Source organism: Rhinopithecus roxellana, chromosome 2 (genome assembly GCF_007565055.1).
Source record: "Rhinopithecus roxellana isolate Shanxi Qingling chromosome 2, ASM756505v1, whole genome shotgun sequence".
NCBI lineage: Eukaryota > Metazoa > Chordata > Mammalia > Primates > Cercopithecidae > Rhinopithecus > Rhinopithecus roxellana.
The window spans coordinates 99,608,370-99,630,279 of NC_044550.1; the positions used below are offsets into that span (position 1 = coordinate 99,608,370).

The 21,910-nt window shown below is 37.0% G+C and overlaps 1 protein-coding gene across 4 annotated transcripts in view; it reads right to left on the bottom strand.

Annotated features, from left to right (window-relative positions):
- Nucleotides 1-245: 245 nt before the first annotated feature.
- The window catches only part of NEK1 (NIMA related kinase 1), a 207,570-nt gene continuing 185,905 nt past the window's right edge, over nucleotides 246-21,910 (bottom strand). For all 4 annotated transcript variants that reach the window (XM_030918331.1, XM_030918325.1, XM_030918322.1 and 1 more), the window contains 5 exons: nucleotides 19,394-19,545; nucleotides 14,517-14,725; nucleotides 13,401-13,531; nucleotides 13,105-13,237; nucleotides 246-1,504 (listed from right to left, as the gene is read on the bottom strand). In XM_030918331.1, coding sequence (XP_030774191.1) covers nucleotides 1,491-1,504; nucleotides 13,105-13,237; nucleotides 13,401-13,531; nucleotides 14,517-14,725; nucleotides 19,394-19,545 — 639 coding nt within the window. In that variant the 3' untranslated portion in view covers nucleotides 246-1,490. The remainder of the gene's footprint in view (nucleotides 1,505-13,104; nucleotides 13,238-13,400; nucleotides 13,532-14,516; nucleotides 14,726-19,393; nucleotides 19,546-21,910) is intronic.

Here is a 21,910-nt window from a genome sequence, read left to right on the forward strand (position 1 = left end):
GCTAAAACAATATTTTCTACTATATTATACCCTTTTCTAATAGCTGTAATAGTTTAAGAATTAACACATAACCTCCGCAAAATATGACCATCTTTCAGGATTGTACAGAATTAAAGCACAGAATTCATTTTCTTCCATTATGAAGAAAGAAATCATCAGGTACAAAACCAACAAAAGTATTCTCAGCTTGATGTGAAAACCTTCTATTGAGAAAAGTGCTAATAAATAAAAGACAATCAATGATATACTTCAGGTAGATAATAAAAATTTAATAGCAATATCAGAAAATAAACACACATATAAAAAATCAAGTATTTAGTTTTGGATATTAGAAATAATACACATAATAAATTCAACATACTGATAGTGCTGCAAGATAAGATTTTATTTTTCAAATTACATATTATGCCAACCAGCCTGCTTTGTACTGAGAGGTTCAAAAACTTTGCTTTTATTACGAAGAACATCTGGACTGTAGACACCACTAACGAATCCAGGTTATACTTGGTATATTGCGATTGAAGCTGTGTGATCACCATCTTAATGACCTAACTAAATCCTCTGATAATGGAAAGAAGTTCAAGAGGCAAACATTTCCCTCCCTAGGATCCTAGTTACCAAAACTGTCACAGTGTCAACATAAAAATAATTATTTCCTCCTTTTTAACATCACATTGTCCTTGGAACATATGTATGAGACAAAGTTAAAAACCAAAAGAGCAACTTTAAGCTATATGCTAGGTCAATGTTAAATCCACAGATTAATTTTTCAATATAGTATTCCTGGTTCTGGTCCTTAAAGAGAAATAAAGGCATTAAACCAACTTTTTATATGTCAGGAAATATAATTTTGCTATTCTTTCATAATCAAATCTTTCAATGATTTCTAAGACTGTTTCTACAGCCTGTGTGCTAGTTCAGGAGACATACTGGTTGTAAAAGGACTTGAGAATATAAACTTTAAGGCTAAAAATGTCATCTTCAAAATGTATAGATCTAAATAGAGCCCTTGACAAGGTGATTTAACGTAGAACTGCTGGCCAGAATGAAAACAAGTACTAGACAGAAAAAAGGTCATTCTTAAAGACTTCATTGAAAAACCACAGACAGGTCCTTCATGACATAGGTAATTCCCTCAACCTAAAGACATCTGCTGAAAGTCAGAGTTACCCTATTGCATAGTAAATCTTCAAAACCATTAAGTCAGGTTCTGGGTCAATGTTTCCTATGCTTTGGTTGGATGATTTAATAAAGTATATATTTTACAGGATTTAACCATGGAATTCAATGAACAAAATAAAATAGATAAAATATTAGAATCTTCATTGAAAAATGGCATGTTTCTCCATCTTTTTCAGGCAATAAGCAAGACCACCTTAAATCTGATTTTTTAAATAAATAATTGCTGTATTTCCCACTGAAGCTTGTTATTCTGATGAGCCAAATTCAAATGCTTTCATATAGTTGAGGATTAAAAATCATTTTGAGGATTATTCATCATTATCTGTAGAAAAAAGAAAAATAATTCACTTCATTTCAAATCAAGTTGTATCTACTTTAAAAAAAACCCATTCTTGTTCACGCTAAAGGAGAAGAGCTTTCATGTAGTTTTAAACATTTTTTAAAAATTATTGTATCACACATTCATTGTAAAATATTCAGACAGTACAATGAAGAATAAAATGGGAAGCAAAAATCCCCTATAAGCGAAAGATAACCAACATTAACTTTATATAAAGCCTCCCACAATGCTTTCCCATGCATACACAAATATCTTTTAAAAATTACACTAAAATGCAGTTTTGAAACCTAGGTTTTCCACTGAAAACACCCTAGTGAATGGAAAGGTGGATACATAAGATAAGATTAGAAAATGTTAATGTTAGAATCTAGGTGGTGAGTGCATGAGTGATCACTGTAAAGTTCTTTCAAACTTTCAATACGATAAAAATTTGACAATAAAATGTTAAAGAATAAATCATGGGGGGGGGGCGGAGCAAGATGGCCGAATAGGAACAGCTCCAGTCTCCAACTCCCAGCGCGAGCGACACAGAAGACCGGTGATTTCTGCATTTTCAACTGAGGTACTGGGGTCATCTCACTAGGGAGTGCCAGACAATCAGTGCTGGTCAGCTGCTGCAGCCCGACCAGCGAGAGCTGAAGCAGGGTGAGGCATTGCCTCACCTGGGAAGTGCAAGGGGGAAGAGAATCCCTTTTCCTAGCCAGGGGAACTGAGACACACAACACCTGGAAAATCGGGAAATTCCCACCCCAATACCGCGCTTTAAGCAAACGGGCATACCAGGAGATTATACCCACACCTGGCCGGGAGGGTCCCACGGCCACGGAGCCTCCCTCATCGCTAGCACAGCAGTCTGCGATCTAACCGCAAGGCAGCAGCGAGGCTGGGGGAGGGGCGCCCGCCATTGCTGAGGCTTTAGTAGGTAAACAAAGCCGCTGGGAAGCTTGAACTGGGTGGAGCTCACAGCAGCTCAAGGAAACCTGCCTGTCTCTGTAGACTCCACCTCTGGGGACAGGGCATAGCTAAACAACAAAAACAAAAAAAGCAACAGAAACCTGTGCAGACGCAAATGACCCCGTCTGACAGCTTTGCAGAGAGCAGTGGATCTCCCAACACGGAGGTTGAGATCTGAGAACGGACAGACTGCCTGTTCAAGTGGGTCCCTGACCCCTGAGTAGCCTAACTGGGAGACATCCCCCACTAGGGGCAGTCTGACACCCCACACCTCACAGGGTGGAGTACACCCCTGAGAGGAAGCTTCCAAAGTAAGAATCAGACAGGTACACTCGCGGTTCAGCAATATTCTATCTTCTGCAACCTCTGCTGCTGACACCCAGGCAAACAGGGTCTGGAGTGGACCTCAAGCAATCTCCAACAGACCTACAGCTGAGGGTCCTGACTATTAGAAGGAAAACTATCAAACAGAAAGAACACCTATACCAAAACCCCATCAGTACGTCACCATCATCAAGGACCAGAGGCAGATAAAACCCCAAAGATGGGGAAAAAGCAGGGCAGAAAAGCTGGAAATTCAAAAAATAAGAGCGCATCTCCCCCTGCAAAGGAGCGCAGCTCATCGCCAGCAATGGATCAAAGCTGGTCAGAGAATGACCTTGACGAGATGAGAGAAGAAGCCTTCAGTCCATCAAACTTCTCAGAGCTCAAGGAGGAATTACGTACCCAACGCAAAAAAACTAAAAATCTTGAAAAAAGAGTGGAAGAATTGATAGCTAGAATAATTAACGCAGAGAAGGTCATAAAAGAAATGACAGAGATGAAAACCATGACACGAGAAATACGTGACAAATCCACAAGCTTCAGTAACTGACTCAATCAACTGGAAGAAAGAGTATCAGCAACTGAGGATCAAATGAATGAAATGAAGCGAGAAGAGAAACCAAAAGAAAAAAGAAGAAAAAGAAATGAACAAAGCCTGCAAGAAGTATGGGATTATGTAAAAAGACCAAATCTACGTCTGATTGGGGTGCCTAAAAGTGAGGGGGAAAATGGAACCAAGTTGGAAAACACTCTTCAGAATATCATCCAGGAGAACTCCCCCAACCTAGTAGGGCAGGCCAACATTCAAATTCAGGAAATACAGAGAACACCACAAAGATACTCCTCGAGAAGAGCAACTCCAAGACACATAATTACCAGATTCACCAAAGTTGAAATGAAGGAAAAAATCTTAAGGGCAGCCAGAGAGAAAGGTCGGGTTACCCACAAAGGGAAGCCCATCAGAATAACAGCAGACCTCTTGGCAGAAACTCTACAAGCCAGAAGAGAGTGGGGGCCAATATTCAACATTCTTAAAGAAAAGAATTTTCAACCCAGAATTTCATATCCAGCCAAACTAAGTTTCATCAGTGAAGGAGAAATAAAATCCTTTACAGATAAGCAAATGCTTAGAGATTTTGTCACCACCAGGCCTGCCTTACAAGAGACCCTGAAGGAAGCCCTAAACATGGAAAGGAACAACCGGTACCAGCCATTGCAAAAACATGCCAAAATGTAAAGACCATCGAGGCTAGGAAGAAACTGCATCAACTAACGAGCAAAATAACCAGTTAATATCATAATGGCAGGATCAAGTTCACACATAACAATATTAACCTTAAATGTAAATGGACTAAATGCTCCAATGAAAAGACACAGACTGGCAAACTGGATAAAGAGTCAAGACCCATCAGTCTGCTGTATTCAGGAGACCCATCTCACATGCAGAGACAAACATAGGCTCAAAATAAAGGGATGGAGGAAGATCTACCAAGCAAATGGAGAACAAAAAAAAGCAGGGGTTGCAATCCTAGTCTCTGATAAAATAGACTTTAAACCATCAAAGATCAAAAGAGACAAAGAAGGCCATTACATAATGGTAAAGGGATCAATTCAACAGGAAGAACTAACTATCCTAAATATATATGCACCCAATACAGGAGCACTTCATAAAGCAAGTCCATAGAGACTTACAAAGAGACTTAGACTCCCATACAATAATAATGGGAGACTTCAACACCCCACTGTCAACATTAGACAGATCAACGAGACAGAAAGTTAACAAGGATATCCAGGAATTGAACTTATCTCTGCACCAAGCGGACCTAATAGACATCTATAGAACTCTCCACCCCAAATCAACAGAATATACATTCTTCTCAGTACCACATCGCACTTATTCCAAAATTGACCACATAGTTGGAAGTAAAGCACTCCTCAGCAAATGTAAGAGAACAGAAATTATAACAAACTGTCTCTCAGACCACAGTGCAATCAAACTAGAACTCAGGACTAAGAAACTCAATCAAAACTGCTCAACTACATGGAAACTGAACAACCTGCTCCTGAATGACTACTGGGTACATAACGAAATGAAGGCAGAAATAAAGATGTTCTTTGAAACCAATGAGAACAAAGATACAACATACCAGAATCTCTGGGACACATTTAAAGCAGTGTGTAGAGGGAAATTTATAGCACTAAATGCCCACAAGAGAAAGCTGGAAAGATCTAAAATTGACACCCTAACATCACAATTGAAAGAACTAGAGAAGCAAGAGCAAACACATTCAAAAGCTAGCAGAAGGCAAGAAATAACTAAGATCAGAGCAGAACTGAAGGAGATGGAGACACAAAAAACCCTTCAAAAAAAATCAGTGAATGCAGGAGCTGGTTTTTTGAAGAGATCAATAAAATTGATAGACTGCTAGCAAGACTAATAAAGAAGAAAAGAGAGAAGAATCAAATAGACACAATAAAAAAATGATAAAGGGGATATCACCACTGACCCCACAGAAATACAAACTACCATCAGAGAATACTATAAACACCTCTACGCAAATCAACTAGAAAAACTAGAAGAAATGGATAATTTCCTGGACACTTACACTCTTCCAAGACTAAACCAGGAAGAAGTTGAATCCCTGAATAGACTAATAGCAGGCTCTGAACTTGAGGCAATAATTAATAGCCTACCAACGAAAAAAAAGTCCAGGACCAGATGGATTCACAGCTGAATTCTACCAGAGGTACAAGGAGGAGCTGGTACCATTCCTTCTGAAACTATTCCAATCAATAGAAAAAGGGAATCCTCCCTAACTCATTTTATGAGGCCAACATCATCCTGATACCAAAGCCTGGCAGAGACACAACAAAAAAAGAAAATTTTAGACCAATATCCCTGATGAACATCGATGCAAAAATCCTCAATAAAATACTGGCAAACCGGATTCAGCAGCACATCAAAAAGCTTATCCACCATGATCAAGTGGGCTTCATCCCTGGGATGCAAGGCTGGTTCAACATTCGCAAATCAATAAACGTAATCCAGCATATAAACAGAACCAAAGACAAGAACCACATGATTATCTCAATAGATGCAGAAAAGGCTTTTGACAAAATTCAACAGCCCTTCATGCTAAAAACGCTCAATAAATTTGGTATTGATGGAATGTACCTCAAAATAATAAGAGCTATTTATGACAAACCCACAGCCAATATCATACTGAATGGGCAAAAACTGGAAAAATTCCCTTTGAAAACTGGCACAAGACAGGGATGCCCTCTCTCACCACTCCTATTCAACATAGTGTTGGAAGTTCTGGCTAGGGCAATCAGGCAAGAGAAAGAAATCAAGGGTATTCAGTTAGGAAAAGAAGAAGTCAAATTGTCCCTGTTTGCAGATGACATGATTGTATATTTAGAAAACCCCATCATGTTAGCCCAAAATCTCCTTAAGCTGATAAGCAACTTCAGCAAAGTCTCAGGATACAAAATTAATGTGCAAAAATCACAAGCATTCTTATACACCAGTAACAGACAAACAGAGAGCCAAATCATGAATGAACTTCCATTCACAATTGCTTCAAAGAGAATAAAATACCTAGGAATCCAACTTACAAGGGATGTAAAGGACCTCTTCAAGGAGAACTACAAACCACTGCTCAGTGAAATAAAAGAGGACACTAACAAATGGAAGAACATACCATGCTCATGGATAGGAAGAATCAATATCGTGAAAATGGCCATACTGCCCAAGGTTATTTATAGATTCAATGCCATCCCCATCAAGCTACCAATGACTTTCTTCACAGAATTGGAAGAAACTGCTTTAAAGTTCATATGGAACCAAAAAAGAGCCCGCATTGCCAAGACAATCCTAAGTCAAAAGAACAAAGCTGGAGGCATCATGCTACCTGACTTCAAACTATACTACAAGGCTACAGTAACCAAAACAGCATGGTACTGGTACCAAAACAGAGATATAGACCAATGGAACAGAACAGAGTCCTCAGAAATAATACCACACATCTACAGCCATCTGATCTTTGACAAATCTGAGAGAAACAAGAAATGGGGAAAGGATTCCCTATTTAATAAATGGTGCTAGGAAAATTGGCTAGCCATAAGTAGAAAGCTGAAACTGGATCCTTTCCTTACTCCTTATACGAAAATTAATTCAAGATGGATTAGAGACTTAAATGTTAGACCTAATACCATAAAAACCCTAGAAGAAAACCTACGTAGTACCATTCAGGACATAGGCATGGGCAAGGACTTCATGTCTAAAACACCAAAAGCAATGGCAACAAAAGCCAAAATTGACAAATGGGATCTAATTAAACTAAAGAGCTTCTGCACAGCAAAAGAAACTACCATCAGAGTGAACAGGCAACCTACAGAATGGGAGAAAATTTTTGCAATCTACTCATCTGACAAAGGGCTAATATCCAGAACCTACAAAGAACTCAAACAAATTTACAAGAAAAAAACAAACAACTCCATCAAAAAGTGGGCAAAGGATATGAAGAGACATTTCTCAAAAGAAGACATTCATACAGCCAACAGACACATGAAAAAATGCTCATCATCACTCGCCATCAGAGAAATGCAAATCAAAACCACAATGAGATACCATCTCATGCCAGTTAGAATGGCAATCATTAAAAAGTCAGGAAACAACAGGTGCTGGAGAGGATGTGGAGAAATAGGAACACTTTTACACTGTTGGTGGGATTGTAAACTAGTTCAACCATTATGGAAAACAGTATGGCGATTCCTCAAGGATCTAGAACTAGATATACTATATGACCCAGCCATCCCACTACTGGGTATATACCCAAAGGATTATAAATCATGCTGCTATACAGACACATGCACACGTATGTTTATTGCGGCACTATTCACAATAGCAAAGACTTGGAATCAACCCAAATGTCCATCTGTGACAGACTGGATTAAGAAAATGTGGCACATATACACCCTGGAATATTATGCAGCCATAAAAAAGGATGAGTTTGCATCCTTTGTAGGGACATGGATGTAGCTGGAAACCATCATTCTTAGCAAACTATCACAAGAACAGAAAACCAAACACCACATGTTCTCACTCACAGGTGGTAACTGAACAATGACATCACTTGGACTCGGGAAGGGGAACATCACACACTGGGCCTATCATGGGGAGGGGGGAGGGGGAGGGATTGCATTGGGAGTTATATCTGATATAAATGACAAGTTGATGGGTGCTGATGAGTTGATGGGTGCAGCACACCAACATGGCACAAGTATACATATGTAACAAACCTGCACATTATGCACATGTACCCTAGAACTTAAAGTATAATAATAAAAAAAAAAGTACAGTATCTAGGATTGTTGTGCTAGCACCTAAAATAAAGGAAACGTTTGAAATAAAGGGGGGGGGGAAGAATAAATCATGGATATATTCTATGTTGACTTCAATGTCTGCATAGTATTCTGTCTAATGGATATGACATAATTAACCATTACTATTTATAGACATTTTTGTTATTTTCTTTTTTTTTAAATTCTAAAGATTATAATCAAGTGAATTAAACAGATTGGCTAACTTAATCTTACATCCAAGCACTATCTTCCACATTCTAGCAAAAGTGATCTTTCATTAAAATCCAAGGGTCATATCAAATCACTGCACTGCTTAAAACATTCATTAGCTCTCTACTGCCCCAAAATGGAATCCACGCTCCTTAATGTGGATTAGAAAGCCCTTCATTATCTGGCCTTTTAAATATTTCTCATCTTACCAAATTTCATTCCCCACCTTCCTCAACTGCCCCTATAATTTATGCTGTAGGAACACTGAATTGCTTATAGTTCCCTACTACACTTTGCATCCTTCCCCGTATGTGTACTTATTTGCGTTAAATTCCCATTCATCTTTCAGAATCCAACTTTGATGTCCTCTCCCCTAGGAAGACCTATCCTGTCACCATCAGTGTAGTTGGATCTTTGCTTTATAACTTACATACATTTTATTGCTTTCAAGGTAACACTGATCACTGTGTACTGTATTTACTTACTTTTGAAATAATCAGGAAAGTAATGAACACACATATCCATAATATGTAGAATTAACAAAAGCTAACTGTTGGCCATAGTGGTTTGGATTACTTAAGTAAAAGCATATTACAGATAGAGAGTATCCTTTCTCAATCTTATTGCCTTCTCTTCTGCCCCAGGGGCATTTTCAATACTGTGAAACTGATGTGTATTCTTCCAAATCATGGGTTTTTGCTTTTATTTTTATTATACACATGCACATCTAAATAAAATTGGTTATAAACACTACATAAATGGTGTAATATGCTACTTATTCAACTCATCTTGTTTGTGGGGCTTATCCATATTGATAGATGGAATTTAATTCACTCATTTTAGCTGATGTATAAAATTTCATTACATAAATGCAGCCCAATATTCCACCTAAAATGAGTAAGAAGAGAAGGTATGTGTCTCCTCCTTAAGAATCTATAATGGCCAGGCGTGGTGGCTCATGCCTGTAATCCCAGCACTTTGGGAGACTGAGGCAGACAGATCACCTGAGGTCAGGAGTTTGAGACCAGCCTGGCCAACATGGTGAAACCCTGTCTCTACTAAAAATACAAAAATTAGCTGGGTGTGGTGGTGCGTGCCTGTAATCCCAGCTACTTGGGAGGGTGAGACAGGAGAATCGCTTGAACCCGGGAGGCAGAGGTTGCAGCAAGCCGAGATTGTGCCACTGTACTCCAGCCTGGGAGACAGAGCAAGACTCCATCTCAAAAAAAAAAAAAAAAAAAAAAAAAAGAATCTATAAACTTGGGCTGCTAATGCTAATACTCTATGTGAGAACATGGTAGCCTCTGCCAGATACAGCTGTTATACTCCTTCTCTCCTTGTGGAAGAATTTATTAGGAATACTATCAAATCATTTATACATTTTATTAGCTCTATTCGACTTCTCACTCCGGACAGCATCTAGCTATGGACAAAAAAGCATTAACTTTATCAACGGCTGAAGATACTGATGCTTACCAAACCTGCACCATAACAGTATCAGGAGAGTTAAACAGCCAAGGCTGTCTTTTCAGGACTCATACAATTTCCAGTGAAATAAAACAGAAATGCATTTTGACAATCTTCTTTTTAACTTGTACCTTAATGACTTGATGTCACTTTCGGGTGAGCTAGATAAAATTTTGCTTACCCCTTCCCTTCTTTACTCTCCCCTTTCCCCAACATAGAGAATAAAAGTGTATAAGTACCATATGCAGATGACATGGCTTTATTATCTCCTAGATGTGCCCTAAAAGATAGCTGTCTGGACAACTATCTCTAAGACAGGTAGGCTGGGTACGGTGGGTCACACCTGTAATCCTAGCACTTTAGGAAGCTGAGGTGGGTGGACAGCTTCAGCCCAGGAGTTCGTAATCAACCCAGGCAACATGGTGAAATGCCATCTCTACCAAAAAAATACAAAAATGAGTCGGGCATGGTAGCTTACGCCAGTAGTACCAGTTACTCAGAAGGCTGAAGTGGGAGGACTGCTTGAGCCCAGGAGGCGGAGTTTGCAGTGAGTTGAGATCATGCCACTGTACTCCAACCTGGGTGACAGAGCCAGGCCCTGTCGCCATTAAAAAAAAAAAAAACCCAACCCAAAACCCCCCAAATAAAAAAGAACAGCTATATTTGGGCTCTAATGACTTCCAATATGAAGGACTGCAAAAACAGTTATTCTGAATTGATGAATATGAAATCTAAATCCAGTCATTTCATTTAACTCTCATGATTAACAATATAAAACAGCAAGTCATCCACATAGTTCAATATCCATTTTGTAACCAGTTTCTTTAGTAGCTATAGTAGTAAGTTATAATATTTTATGGGCTATATTAAATTCTTTTTTTAAAGCTATACCTGCTGTAATGGTATGTACTAAGAGTTTTAGAAAAGATTGCCAGGGTAGGCATTTGCCTTTAATTGCTTTACATTTTTTTCTAGGCTGAAGGAATTACTGTCAGGCTTTATGATACAGAACTTTGGGGTTCTCTTTTCCTTTTCATTTGTGTACTAGAGAAAATCTGATATTGCTTCTTGAGTGGTGTATTAACCTAGCCTGATTCTTGGTCCTCTGCAGGGGAAATGGCCTTCTGTGTAGGCGTATATCCTTTTGAAGCCACTCAGTTGTCAAAAGAGGATGTCAATTCTACCTCATGAATAAGTTGATTGTTACAGTTCTCCACTTAAGGGGAAAAGCAAACTAAAAGCTCTCCAGATACTTGTCCAGCAAAACTGAACCCCAAACACATTGTTGCTGATTACTTATGAAAAGCTCTATTGAAACAATACTTAAGGAGAACCGCCTGGAGGTGGAACAGTCTGAATATGAGTAGAATTGGTTTGATACACTCCACAGAATTACTGAAATGGAATCATCCTCTGGCTTCGTGCCATTAACTTACAGCATGACATATGAGAAATAGTCTCATGAAATCTAAATATTGTAAAAATTACTGAGGATACTTTTCATTCCATTATAGCACTGTTTTGTAAAATGAAGTTCAAGATCCCAATAAAATAAGAAATCCACAAGTACCAGAAAATGTCTACATTTTATATTTTCATTTTGATAAAAATTTTTAATATTTAGAAAAATACAACATCTGTTTTACAGTAATAATTCACAATTGACAGAAATTTTCTATGACAAGACTTGAGGTTTCTTTTTATTGGGGTTTATAGACTCTTGGATTCTTGCACCTGAAAAAAATATTTTTTTGCCCCTTAAAGGGATCCATATATTATTCGAGTTTGAGGAACACTGTATGATAGTGCCCTCCTTTTAAAGATCATGGGAAAACTGTTCCTTTGGTTTCAATACCAAAAATAGCTGTCCTCTGAGCAACTAAAATGTTTTGTCTTATGAATACTGTGACTCATGTAATTAATTAGGTTTTCTGCTTTGTGAGAAAGACCAGCACCAAATTTGTTTCCTGTTTTCAGAAAATGTGGAGACCTTTTGAACATGAAGTTTATATTCCTCATTCCTGGCTTCATGTTATACTGCTTGTGCTCATTTGTCCAATATGTTCACTTGCCCAGATTTTTTAAAAAACTTAATTCTCTCTCTTACTATATATATAATATATATTTAAATGCAATTTTAGACTTTTTTGTATGAATATGCAAACAAATTTTGTATGGAATACAAATAAATTTTATAAACACTTTTATTGCTAAAATTAAGCATCAACATTTAAAACCCTTGATTTCAGTCGATGAATTAAACCTTTAAAGTAATAAGATTAATGTTTGGGCAAATAATCTAGAAATAAATTGTTGTTCAAAATTTTACATATTGCTTTTTGTGTCAAAGAGTTTTGCCAGGTGCAGTGGCTCATGTCTATAACCCCAGCACTTTGGTAGGCCAAGGAGGGTGAATTATTTGAGGTCAGGAGTTCGAGGCCAGCCTGGCCAACATGGTGAGATCCCATCTCTACCAAAAATACAAAAATTAGTCAGGCGTGGTGGCACCTGTAGGCCCAGCTACTCAGGAGGCTGAGGTAGGAGAATAACTTGAACCCAGGAAGCAGAAGTTGCAGTGAGCTGAGATCACACCACCACACTCCAGCCTGGGCAACAAGACTCTGACTCAAAACAAAAAACAAAAAAACACGACTTATTCTAATTTATAATCTTACTTTTTTTTGGGGGGGACAGGGTCTGGCTCTGTCACCAAGGCTAAGTGCAGTATCACAATCACAGCTCACTGCAGCTTCAAACTCCTGGGCTCAAGCAATCCTCCCACCTCAGCCTCCTGAGTAGCTGGGACTACAGGTGCTCACCACCATGCCTACCTAATTAAAATTTAATGAAACCTATCATTATGTTGTCCAGGATGGTCTCAAACTCCTGGCTTCAAGCTATCCTCCCACTTAAGCCTCCCAAGTAGCTAGAATCACAAGCATGAGCCACTGCACCCAGCTAGGATTATTCTAATTGCTAGAGCTGTCCAAAAATCTATCTAGTAAGATTTTTAAAAATCTCATTCAAAGGTTACTTATAAATTAAATTAAAAATATGGACTTAAAGGACTTAAGTCAGTAAAAGTATATGACAGATCAGTAAAAGTATATGACAAAGTTAATATTATTATTGCTTAAAAGTAATATAGTTCCCATGTAGATTTCACAAAATGGATGTGATGTAAGCTGAGTCATATACATGTATCATCTTGTTTTTCTCACATTTATTGAAAATTATACAGACATGTGAGGAAATCTTACCTTCTTGGTAGGCTCCATCTGCCATGACTAAATGAAGAATCTTGGCATAAAGATGCTGATGTTCATTTCCCAAAATATTTTGAACTATTTTTGAACAAATTTCAATATTTTCATCTTCATCTTCATGAATAGCCTATACCAAATTCCCAAATATAAATTAATATTTGAATAACTTTCTCTAATTGTAGACTTCACTTTTTATTTATAATACATCTAATGACCAATAAAGATCATTAACATTTCTCTAACCTTCAAACAGAGCACATTTTAAGTGTTTTAATTGACTTTTCACTTACCTTTATTTTCTCATAAACCTCAAAGAATTTTTCAAAGCCCATTTCCTGCTCCAGATGAAGTCTCAGTTCCTCTAAATGGTTAAAGACACTATCGTATTCACATTCACTAGCAGTTTCCCCATCACTGTTATCTAAAACATAAAATTCAAAAGACTGAATAAAATAACTCTTACCCTAACAGACTAAAATTCTATGACAAATGAATAATGCCATTGAAGTAGACTACTTCTACTTTCATTATAAACAGTTTTTGTCATTTTAATATTTGTCCTTTATTTGGTAAAAATTATGTATAAATCTGCCTAACAAGAATGTTACTTTTCCTTTATAGATATAAAAAATAAATCAGGATGGAATCAAAACACTCCTAGAGCTGTTACTTAAATGAATAAAAAAGTGGAAAAAGCACACTCCATGTTTTGCTTTGAAGCAGCTAACCCTAACTACTATTTTCAAAAGTTGGTAACAAATGCGGGCCATACCATGGAAAAGCCTGCAGAAGGTAGACAACCTAAGACATACATCATTACATTTCAGGAAAGCACCTGGAAAGTATAAATGGCCAATATGTTTTGTCATGTACATGCTCAAGATACTTTGAAAAAAAAAACATTACTCAGTCTTTTCACATTAGCTTTTCTTCCTAAATTAACATAATATAGTTACTGAAATAGACACACTTTCTATGCATCTTAGGGGTAATGTTATGAAAGAGCAAGTTTCCAAATTTATGAAATGAGTTTTTAGTACTTTAAAAACTGCTTTCAGTGTTAACCCTGCTGATTAATATATGCAGAAATTCTTTCTAAAATATAGAATGACAAGAAAACAATGTTATTATCTTTATTACTGGAAAAATCAGTCAAGAAATGGAGATTAGAATAAAAATGCTTCAAAAAAGCATTGACATAATAGGAAAGAAAAAAATTTAATAAAAAAATGGAAAATCACATATTTGTATGAAAAGAAAAAGAGTGAAAAATGGAAGAGACCCAGAGGCATGCTTCAGTTGTATTTAAAGTTGGAAATGGTCCACAGCAGAGATTAGAAAACTATATTCCACTTGAAATATTTGTAAACTGAAAAAGAAAAAGGTCCAAAACTCTGATTATGCACCTGAGTGCCATTCTTCGTTCAGGGCACTTTCACTGCTGGGATTGTCATCTTCATCCGCCACATCTGTCCCATTTGCAGTTGGCTCCACATCACTGTTCTTTAAGACTGACTCTTCTTCTTCACTGTATTCTTCACCAGGTTGTTCCCTAAGTAACTGTTCCATCGAGGCCTGCAGCTCTTGTAAATCTGTGTCAGTTTCTTCAAACACACTGAAATTTAAAAGATTTAACTGAAAGTTTCAAACATACTGAAATTTACGAAGTTAACTAAAACTACCTCATGCTGAAATGTTACTTTTACTCAATATGTAGGCACTTCTACTTAAAAAATCCTAATAGATAACACAAAATCTGAAAAAAACCTACATTGTTTTTCACCAATAAGTTGACAATGAACACAACACATATTCTGGAATTCATAAGCCAGATGATGATTTGTTTAAAATGATCCCAACTTGCCAAAGAGAATCACATAACTATTAATGTTACTCATTGCTTAAATTCTGAAACAATGTTTTGATATTTTAAGAGGCCAGACTATAGAAGTTTTTCTAAAACAAATAATAGTAAATTATTTTCTCTTTTATGGAATTCTGTAATTTTCAAAATATCCATGTGGCTAACAGCTAGACACTATAAAAAAGGCTTTCCATATAAATACCCATTGGGCATTTGAACTTTTAGAAACAGAAATACTTAGGAAATTATATATTCATGTTAACAGGATGACCCAGTGAATAAAATGGTCACCAGAAATCTTATCTTTAGATGCTTATTCTTAAAAATGTTCTAAAATACATAATAAATAGATTTTCTGTGTAACTAGCCTATACCAACCATCATAATTCTTCACTGGAGAATCTTGTTTCTAAAGTATTGGTCAGAATATTAATTCTGTTTTCATGGGATTATAGATGCTGGAATGAAATAACTCACATAAATAATACCTTACATTTATATAGAACTTTCGTTTTTTAAACAGTTTTATCCTATTACTCAAATTTTATCCATAAAAAATCTTTAGAGACATGAAAACTATGAAGCAAAGTGTTTAAATGACTTGGTCAAGGCCACATAGTCAGTAAATGACAGAGCACTGAAATCTAGGCCTTTGACCACTTCTGTAATATCCGAGGAACATACTCAGAAAATTTTTTTTCCTTTTATGATTTGCTTCTTTCTCCTAACATGGAATGTAAATGGAAAAGTTTGTAGACTAAAGGAGTTAATTGATGTTTTAGATGTCTGAAGACTTCTGAAAGAGATTGTGAACCTAAGCCGAGGATTTCATCTATCAGGAATGCAATGCTTAATAGGACACAAGGGCTAATTAAGGCCTTTCTAAGAGTTTAGACTCAAATCAAATATTTACTGAAGAACTAAAATAGAAACACTACTGTGCAAGACTGTCAGTATAATTTCCATTAATAGAAAGAGTAAATAATCTTTTTATGTAGAAATATCTTCATTTTGTACTTATATATACAAACTCCTATAATTTGACTTGCAGGAGCTATAGAAAATCTAGGCATCTAATTAGAATGAGAAAATAGTGTCTAATCTCTTGACTCATCCCACTAGTAGCATTTAACTTAACATACAATTACAAGACTAATTTAGGCGGGGTGCAGTGGCTCACGCCTGTAATCCTAGCCCTTTGGGAGGCTGAGGCAAGAGGACTGCTTGAGGCCAGGAGTTTGAGACCAGCCTGGGCAACATAGCGAGACCTCTCTAGAAAAATATTGCAAAAAACTTGGCTAGGCGTGGTGGCATGAGCCTGTGTTCCTAGCTACTAGGGAGTCTGAGGCAGGAGGACTGCTTGAGCCCAGGAGTCCAAGGCTGCTGTGAGGTATGATTGTAGCACTGTACTATAGCCAGGGCAACAGAGTAAGACCCTATCTCCCAAAAAAATTTTATTATAAAAAAAAAATCAACGGAGCATGCACACCTGCTATGTACCATTACTACAACGGGTAAATATTGACCTGTTCATAAAATCATCTAGTGGCTAGCCTAGAGGAACTAGTGCCCTCTGCAGATGGTATTCAATTGAGGCAGCTAAGCTTGCCACTGTAAGAAAGTATGAGAAGATTAAGATCTTTTACTAAATGAGCACCAAAAAACTTTAAGGTACTTAAAAAAAATCTGGTCTTGAATTCAGTTTTTAGTTGGCTTTCTTATAAAACCCTGACTAAATTTTAGACCAAAAAAAAAAAAAATAATAATTTTCCAAAGACAAACATCAAGTGAAATATCCCTATAGCAATTATGAAGTAACATACTTTAAAAACAACTTGGTTTTCAGATTTTTCAATTAATACTAAAGGCTTCTAACTTAAGTTTTAAAATAATATTCTGTCATCAATTGTTCATTAAAAGAACACATGCATAACACAAACTTAGCAGCTTAGAAGAAAGAAAAAAATAAAAGAACATAAGCCACAAATAAGCTGCAGTTCATTCAGATAAAAATAAATGATTTCATAAAATTTTGGGAAAAAAATTAAAAAAAAATTTACTTAGCAGTTTGTCAACAATAAAAATCCTAAATGTTGTTATGTTCTCCAATAGGATTAATAAAAACACAGTATTTCAGTGTTCAATGACCACAGTCAAGTAGAAGAAATAAAAGTAAAAAGGTAACTTTTCTTCTAGATCGTAAGGTCGTTAGTAAAAATCTACAGAACTCTAAGAAAAATGAAAAAGGCAATCTTTTAAAAATAAAGTTTCAGTAGAAACTTAAGAAGTTTGCAAGGGCAAGGCTTAAAAAAGAACCAAAAACCAGAAAATAAAATGTGCCAGCGGCATCGATCTATGTAATTCATTACGGAAGAAAACATTATGAGAGTGATATAATACTTTCAATCAGATCAAAATACAAGTTCTTTCCAAAGGTAAAAGTAAAAAACAGAAACAAGTTCAAAGAAATTACAAAATAAATTATAAAAAATTCTAATATTTTATAACTTTTTCTCCTGGTGATTTGAACACACTGTACCTTCTCGCCTTATTTTAGGAAACTCTGGTTTTATTACCCCAAAAAGTGTGTAACATTTGTCTGAGGGGGTTGAGAGGGCTGACCAACACTGAACAAGGTAAAGGATGGTTCTTATCTAAGGGGCCATCACTCCTCACAGCTCTCAGAGGTATTGCTTGTTAAATTTCCCTACTAGATTCAGGATTCCCCACGAATCACAAAGAAAGCAATTTTGTGAAAACAACCCAGTTACGTGCAGACCACATGTGTGTACTCAGACATGTGTACACACACACGAACAAAACTAGTCAACCTCGTAACTCCCCATTGCCATGGCTTTGAAATTATACATGGCAGGAGGTGGATGTGGAGCTTTCTGGTCATTCTCCTGGGAAACTGTAGAGCACAGTCATGAATTGCTTACCAACAGGAAGCATTCTGAGAAATGCATTGTTACAGCCAATTTCATTGTTGTGCTAACATCATAAAATGTACTTACACAAACCTATTCAGTATAGCTAACTACATACCTAGGCTATATAGTAGAGCCTGTTACTCCTAAGCTACAAACCTGTACAGCATATGACTGTACTCAATACTGGAAGCAACTGTAACACAACGATATCTGTCTATTCTAAATATATCTAAACATAGAAAAGGTACAGTGAAAACACTGTATAAAAGATAAAAAATGGTAAACTTAATAGGGTACTTATCTTAGGTCATTACTATACACTACTATAGACTTATAAACACAGTATGTGCTTAGGCCACACTAAATTTATAAATTTATTTTTCTGAAATAATAAATTAACTTGGCCAGGCCCAGTGGCTCACACCTGTAATCCCAGCTATTTGGGAGGGTGAGGTGGGAAGATTGCTTGAGCCCAGGAGTTGGAGGCTGCAGTGAGCTATCATCATGCCAGTGTACTCCAGCTTATTTATTTTTCATTTTTGAGACAGGGTCTCACTCTGTTGTTCAGGCTGGAGTGCAGTGGCATGATCACGGCTCACTGCTGCCTCAAACTCTTGGGCTCAAGTGATTTTTCCACCTCAGCCTCCTGAGTAGCTGGGGCTACAAGGTGTGTGGTAACAAACCTGGCTATTTAAAAACATTTTTTTGGCTAGATGTGGTAGTAGCTCACGCTTGTAATCCCAGCACTTTGGGATCCCGAAGTGGGCAGATCGCTTGAGGTCAGGAGTTTGAGACCAGCCTGACCAACATGGTGAAACCCCATCTCTACCAAAAATACAAAAATTAGCCAGGTGTGGTGGCAAGTAATCTCAGCTACTCAGGAGGCTGAGGCAGGAGAATCACTTGAACTTGGGAGGCAGAGGTTGCAGTGAGCCAAGATCAAGCCACTGCACTCCAGCCTGGGTGACAGAGAAAGAGTCCATCTCAAAAGAAAAAAAAATTTTTTTTTGTAGAGATCGTGTCTCACTGTGTTGCCCAGGCTGATCTCAAACTACTGGGTTCAAGCATTCCTCCTGCCTTGGCCTCCCAATGTGGTTGGTGGGATTGTAGGCGTGAGCCACCGTGTCCAGCCTGCACCCCAGCTAGGTGATAGAGACCCTGTCTCTTAAAACAGATAAATATACAGAAGACATAAAAGCAGAGGTTAATGATGAAAAAAAGAGCTAGGTAAGTTATCCTCTCCTTTTTCCATACAAATTCAGAAACTCTTTTAATGCTGTTTACCAATGACATTATAGCCACTGTGTCCAGCCTGCACTCCAGCTAGGTGACAGAGTGAGACTCTCTTAAAATAGATAAAAATAATATACAGAAGACATAAAAGCAGAGGTTAATGATTTAAAAAAAGAGCTAAGTTATTCCCTCTTTTTTTACATATAAATTCAGAAACTCTTTTAATGCTGTTTACTAATGACATTATACTTACATGTCTTCAGAATCAGAGGGTCCTTCTTTAATGTTTTCATCTTCAATTTCATCTATTTCAAGATTGTCTTGACGAACATCTCCTATGGTGGGAACATCCATAAGGGTTCTGAACAGCTTTGAGAGATCTGGAAGTGAACATGTCCTTAACATCTAAAATAAAAATCAGCAAATTTCTTATTAGGAGAAAGATAATTAAAACATAAAAATGAGAGAAAACTAGAACTAACCACAATTTTGTTACATAGGTATATATATAAATATATATATATATAATATTTTTAGAGCTAGAGGTGCAAGGTCAAAGGTGACTTGCATAAAGCTAGAACCTAATTATCTTGAATTTCAGCTCAGTCTTTTTTCACAGGAAACTAAACTTGTGAGTTATGTTTGGGTTCTAGCACAGGAATTCCCTGATACCACCTTTGAAAAGTGGGAGAGGTGTTTATTTAGGTATACACATGGAATGGACTTGGATTATCTCTCAGGAATCAGGCAGTGCTAGAAACTACCTGTTTTCTCCTTCTCACTCATGACCCATTTGTTCCTCTTTCATGGTGTTTCTGCTAAATGTTCCTCTCATCTTCCTGTGGTCAATTTGCCCCACACAGTCTTGCCCAAATGCTGCAGCACGTTAGTCTGAAGTTTGGCTAAGCGCCACCACACATAATCGATGGCCCCTTGTTATCACTCAATTGTAGGAACTGCTGATTAGCCACATACTGGTGAAATCAGGGGCCTCAAATCAGTGCAGAGAGAAGCCTATCAGTGCTTCCCTGACCATGGGACTGAGTGAAACCTTTCTCACTAGAACAGAAGGCTGGAAGGACAAGCACTTTGATGTCAATGCTGAGTATAATTTGTAGGAACAGTAAGAAGAAACTCAGCCAACTGAGTTGAGGAAAGAAAAAAGCACAGTTGAGGTGTTGAAAATGTGAATCTGTACTGTATAAGACAAGGAATAATAGAAATAGCCTCTGTCCAACAACCTTTCAACAATTAGAATGTGATAGATAGACAGAGCTATGAAACAACTACCTACATACATAACTCTCACAGCTGGGTTTACCCTAAAGGAATCTGTGAGGTTTGAAACATGACTACTAAGGCACTGATAAGAACTCTTCACCAGATGGGAGCCTGTGAGGAAAACACAATGTTTAGCATATTAATGAAAATTTATATACTTGGCCAATTTTATTGGTACAATCTGTTTTTGAGAATAATGAAAAAGATTTCCATTATTTGAACATATTTAAATGTTCTCACATTCAAGGGAAAAACTGTTAGGAACTACAAGTTGGTAAAAGTACACTGCTTATTAAATCACTTAGTGATGGTACCGAAAGTATTTCTTTTGCTGAATTTCCCACTTTCTGCAGAATAACACTTTCCTTGTTATTTTATTGGTTTGAACCATGTATATTATAAACTAGCACTATGTACCAGAAATGGTTTCCTTAGGTACCAATAAATAGCACATAAGCATTATATACTTAAATTTGAGGGGACTACATAAAATAATGCAATATTTTTTAGGCTAAGATACATTTTGGCCCTGATAAAATAATCTCAATTCTAGTTTACTCCTTTTGCTAACCAAAAGAAATTTCAAGTGGTCATGTAATTTGACAACTTACCTGCCGGAACAGGTTTATACCAACCCACTAATCTGACAGCTATCAACTGGATAAGCCCTTCATGTTCACAGTATTCCCTGGTAGACTAATAAGTCCCCCCACTTACTCCCCCTTGGCTTTGGAGGATTTTTTCCCTGTAGATTTATTTATTTATTTATTTTCATTTTTCCTTTTCATCTTTTTAACAATACAAATGATTTTATTTTAATAGTTTTTGGGGTATAGGTGATTTTTGGTTACATGAGTAGGTTCTTTAGCAGTGATTTCTGAGATTTTGGTGCATGCAACACCCAAGTATTGTACACTGTACCCAATGTGCAGTCTTTTATCCCTCACCTACCTCTCACCCTTCCCCCGTTGAGTCCCCAAAGTCCATTATACCACTCTTATGCCTTTGTGTCTTCACTTATTCCCACTTATAATTCCCACTTATTCACTAGTTCCCACTTATAAATGAGAACATATGCTATTTAGTTTTTTATTTCTGAGTTATTTCACTTAGAATAATGGCCTCCAGCTCCATCCAAGTTGCTGCAAAAGACATTATTTCATTCCTTTTAATGGCTGAGTAGTCTTCCGAGGTACGTATATTTCACATTTTCTTTATCCACTCTTTGGTTGATGGGCAGTTAGGTCATTTCCATATCTTTGCAATTGCAAATTGTGCTGTTATCAACAGGCATATGTGTGTGTGTGTGTGTGTGTGTGTGTGTGTGTGTCTTTTTCATATAATGACTTCTTTTCCTTTGGGTAGACACCCAGTGGTGGGACTGCTGGATTGAATGATAGTTCTACTTTTAGTTCTTTAAGGAACCTCCATACTATTTTCCATAGTGGTTGTACTAATTTACATTCCCACTAGCAGTGTAAAAGTGTTC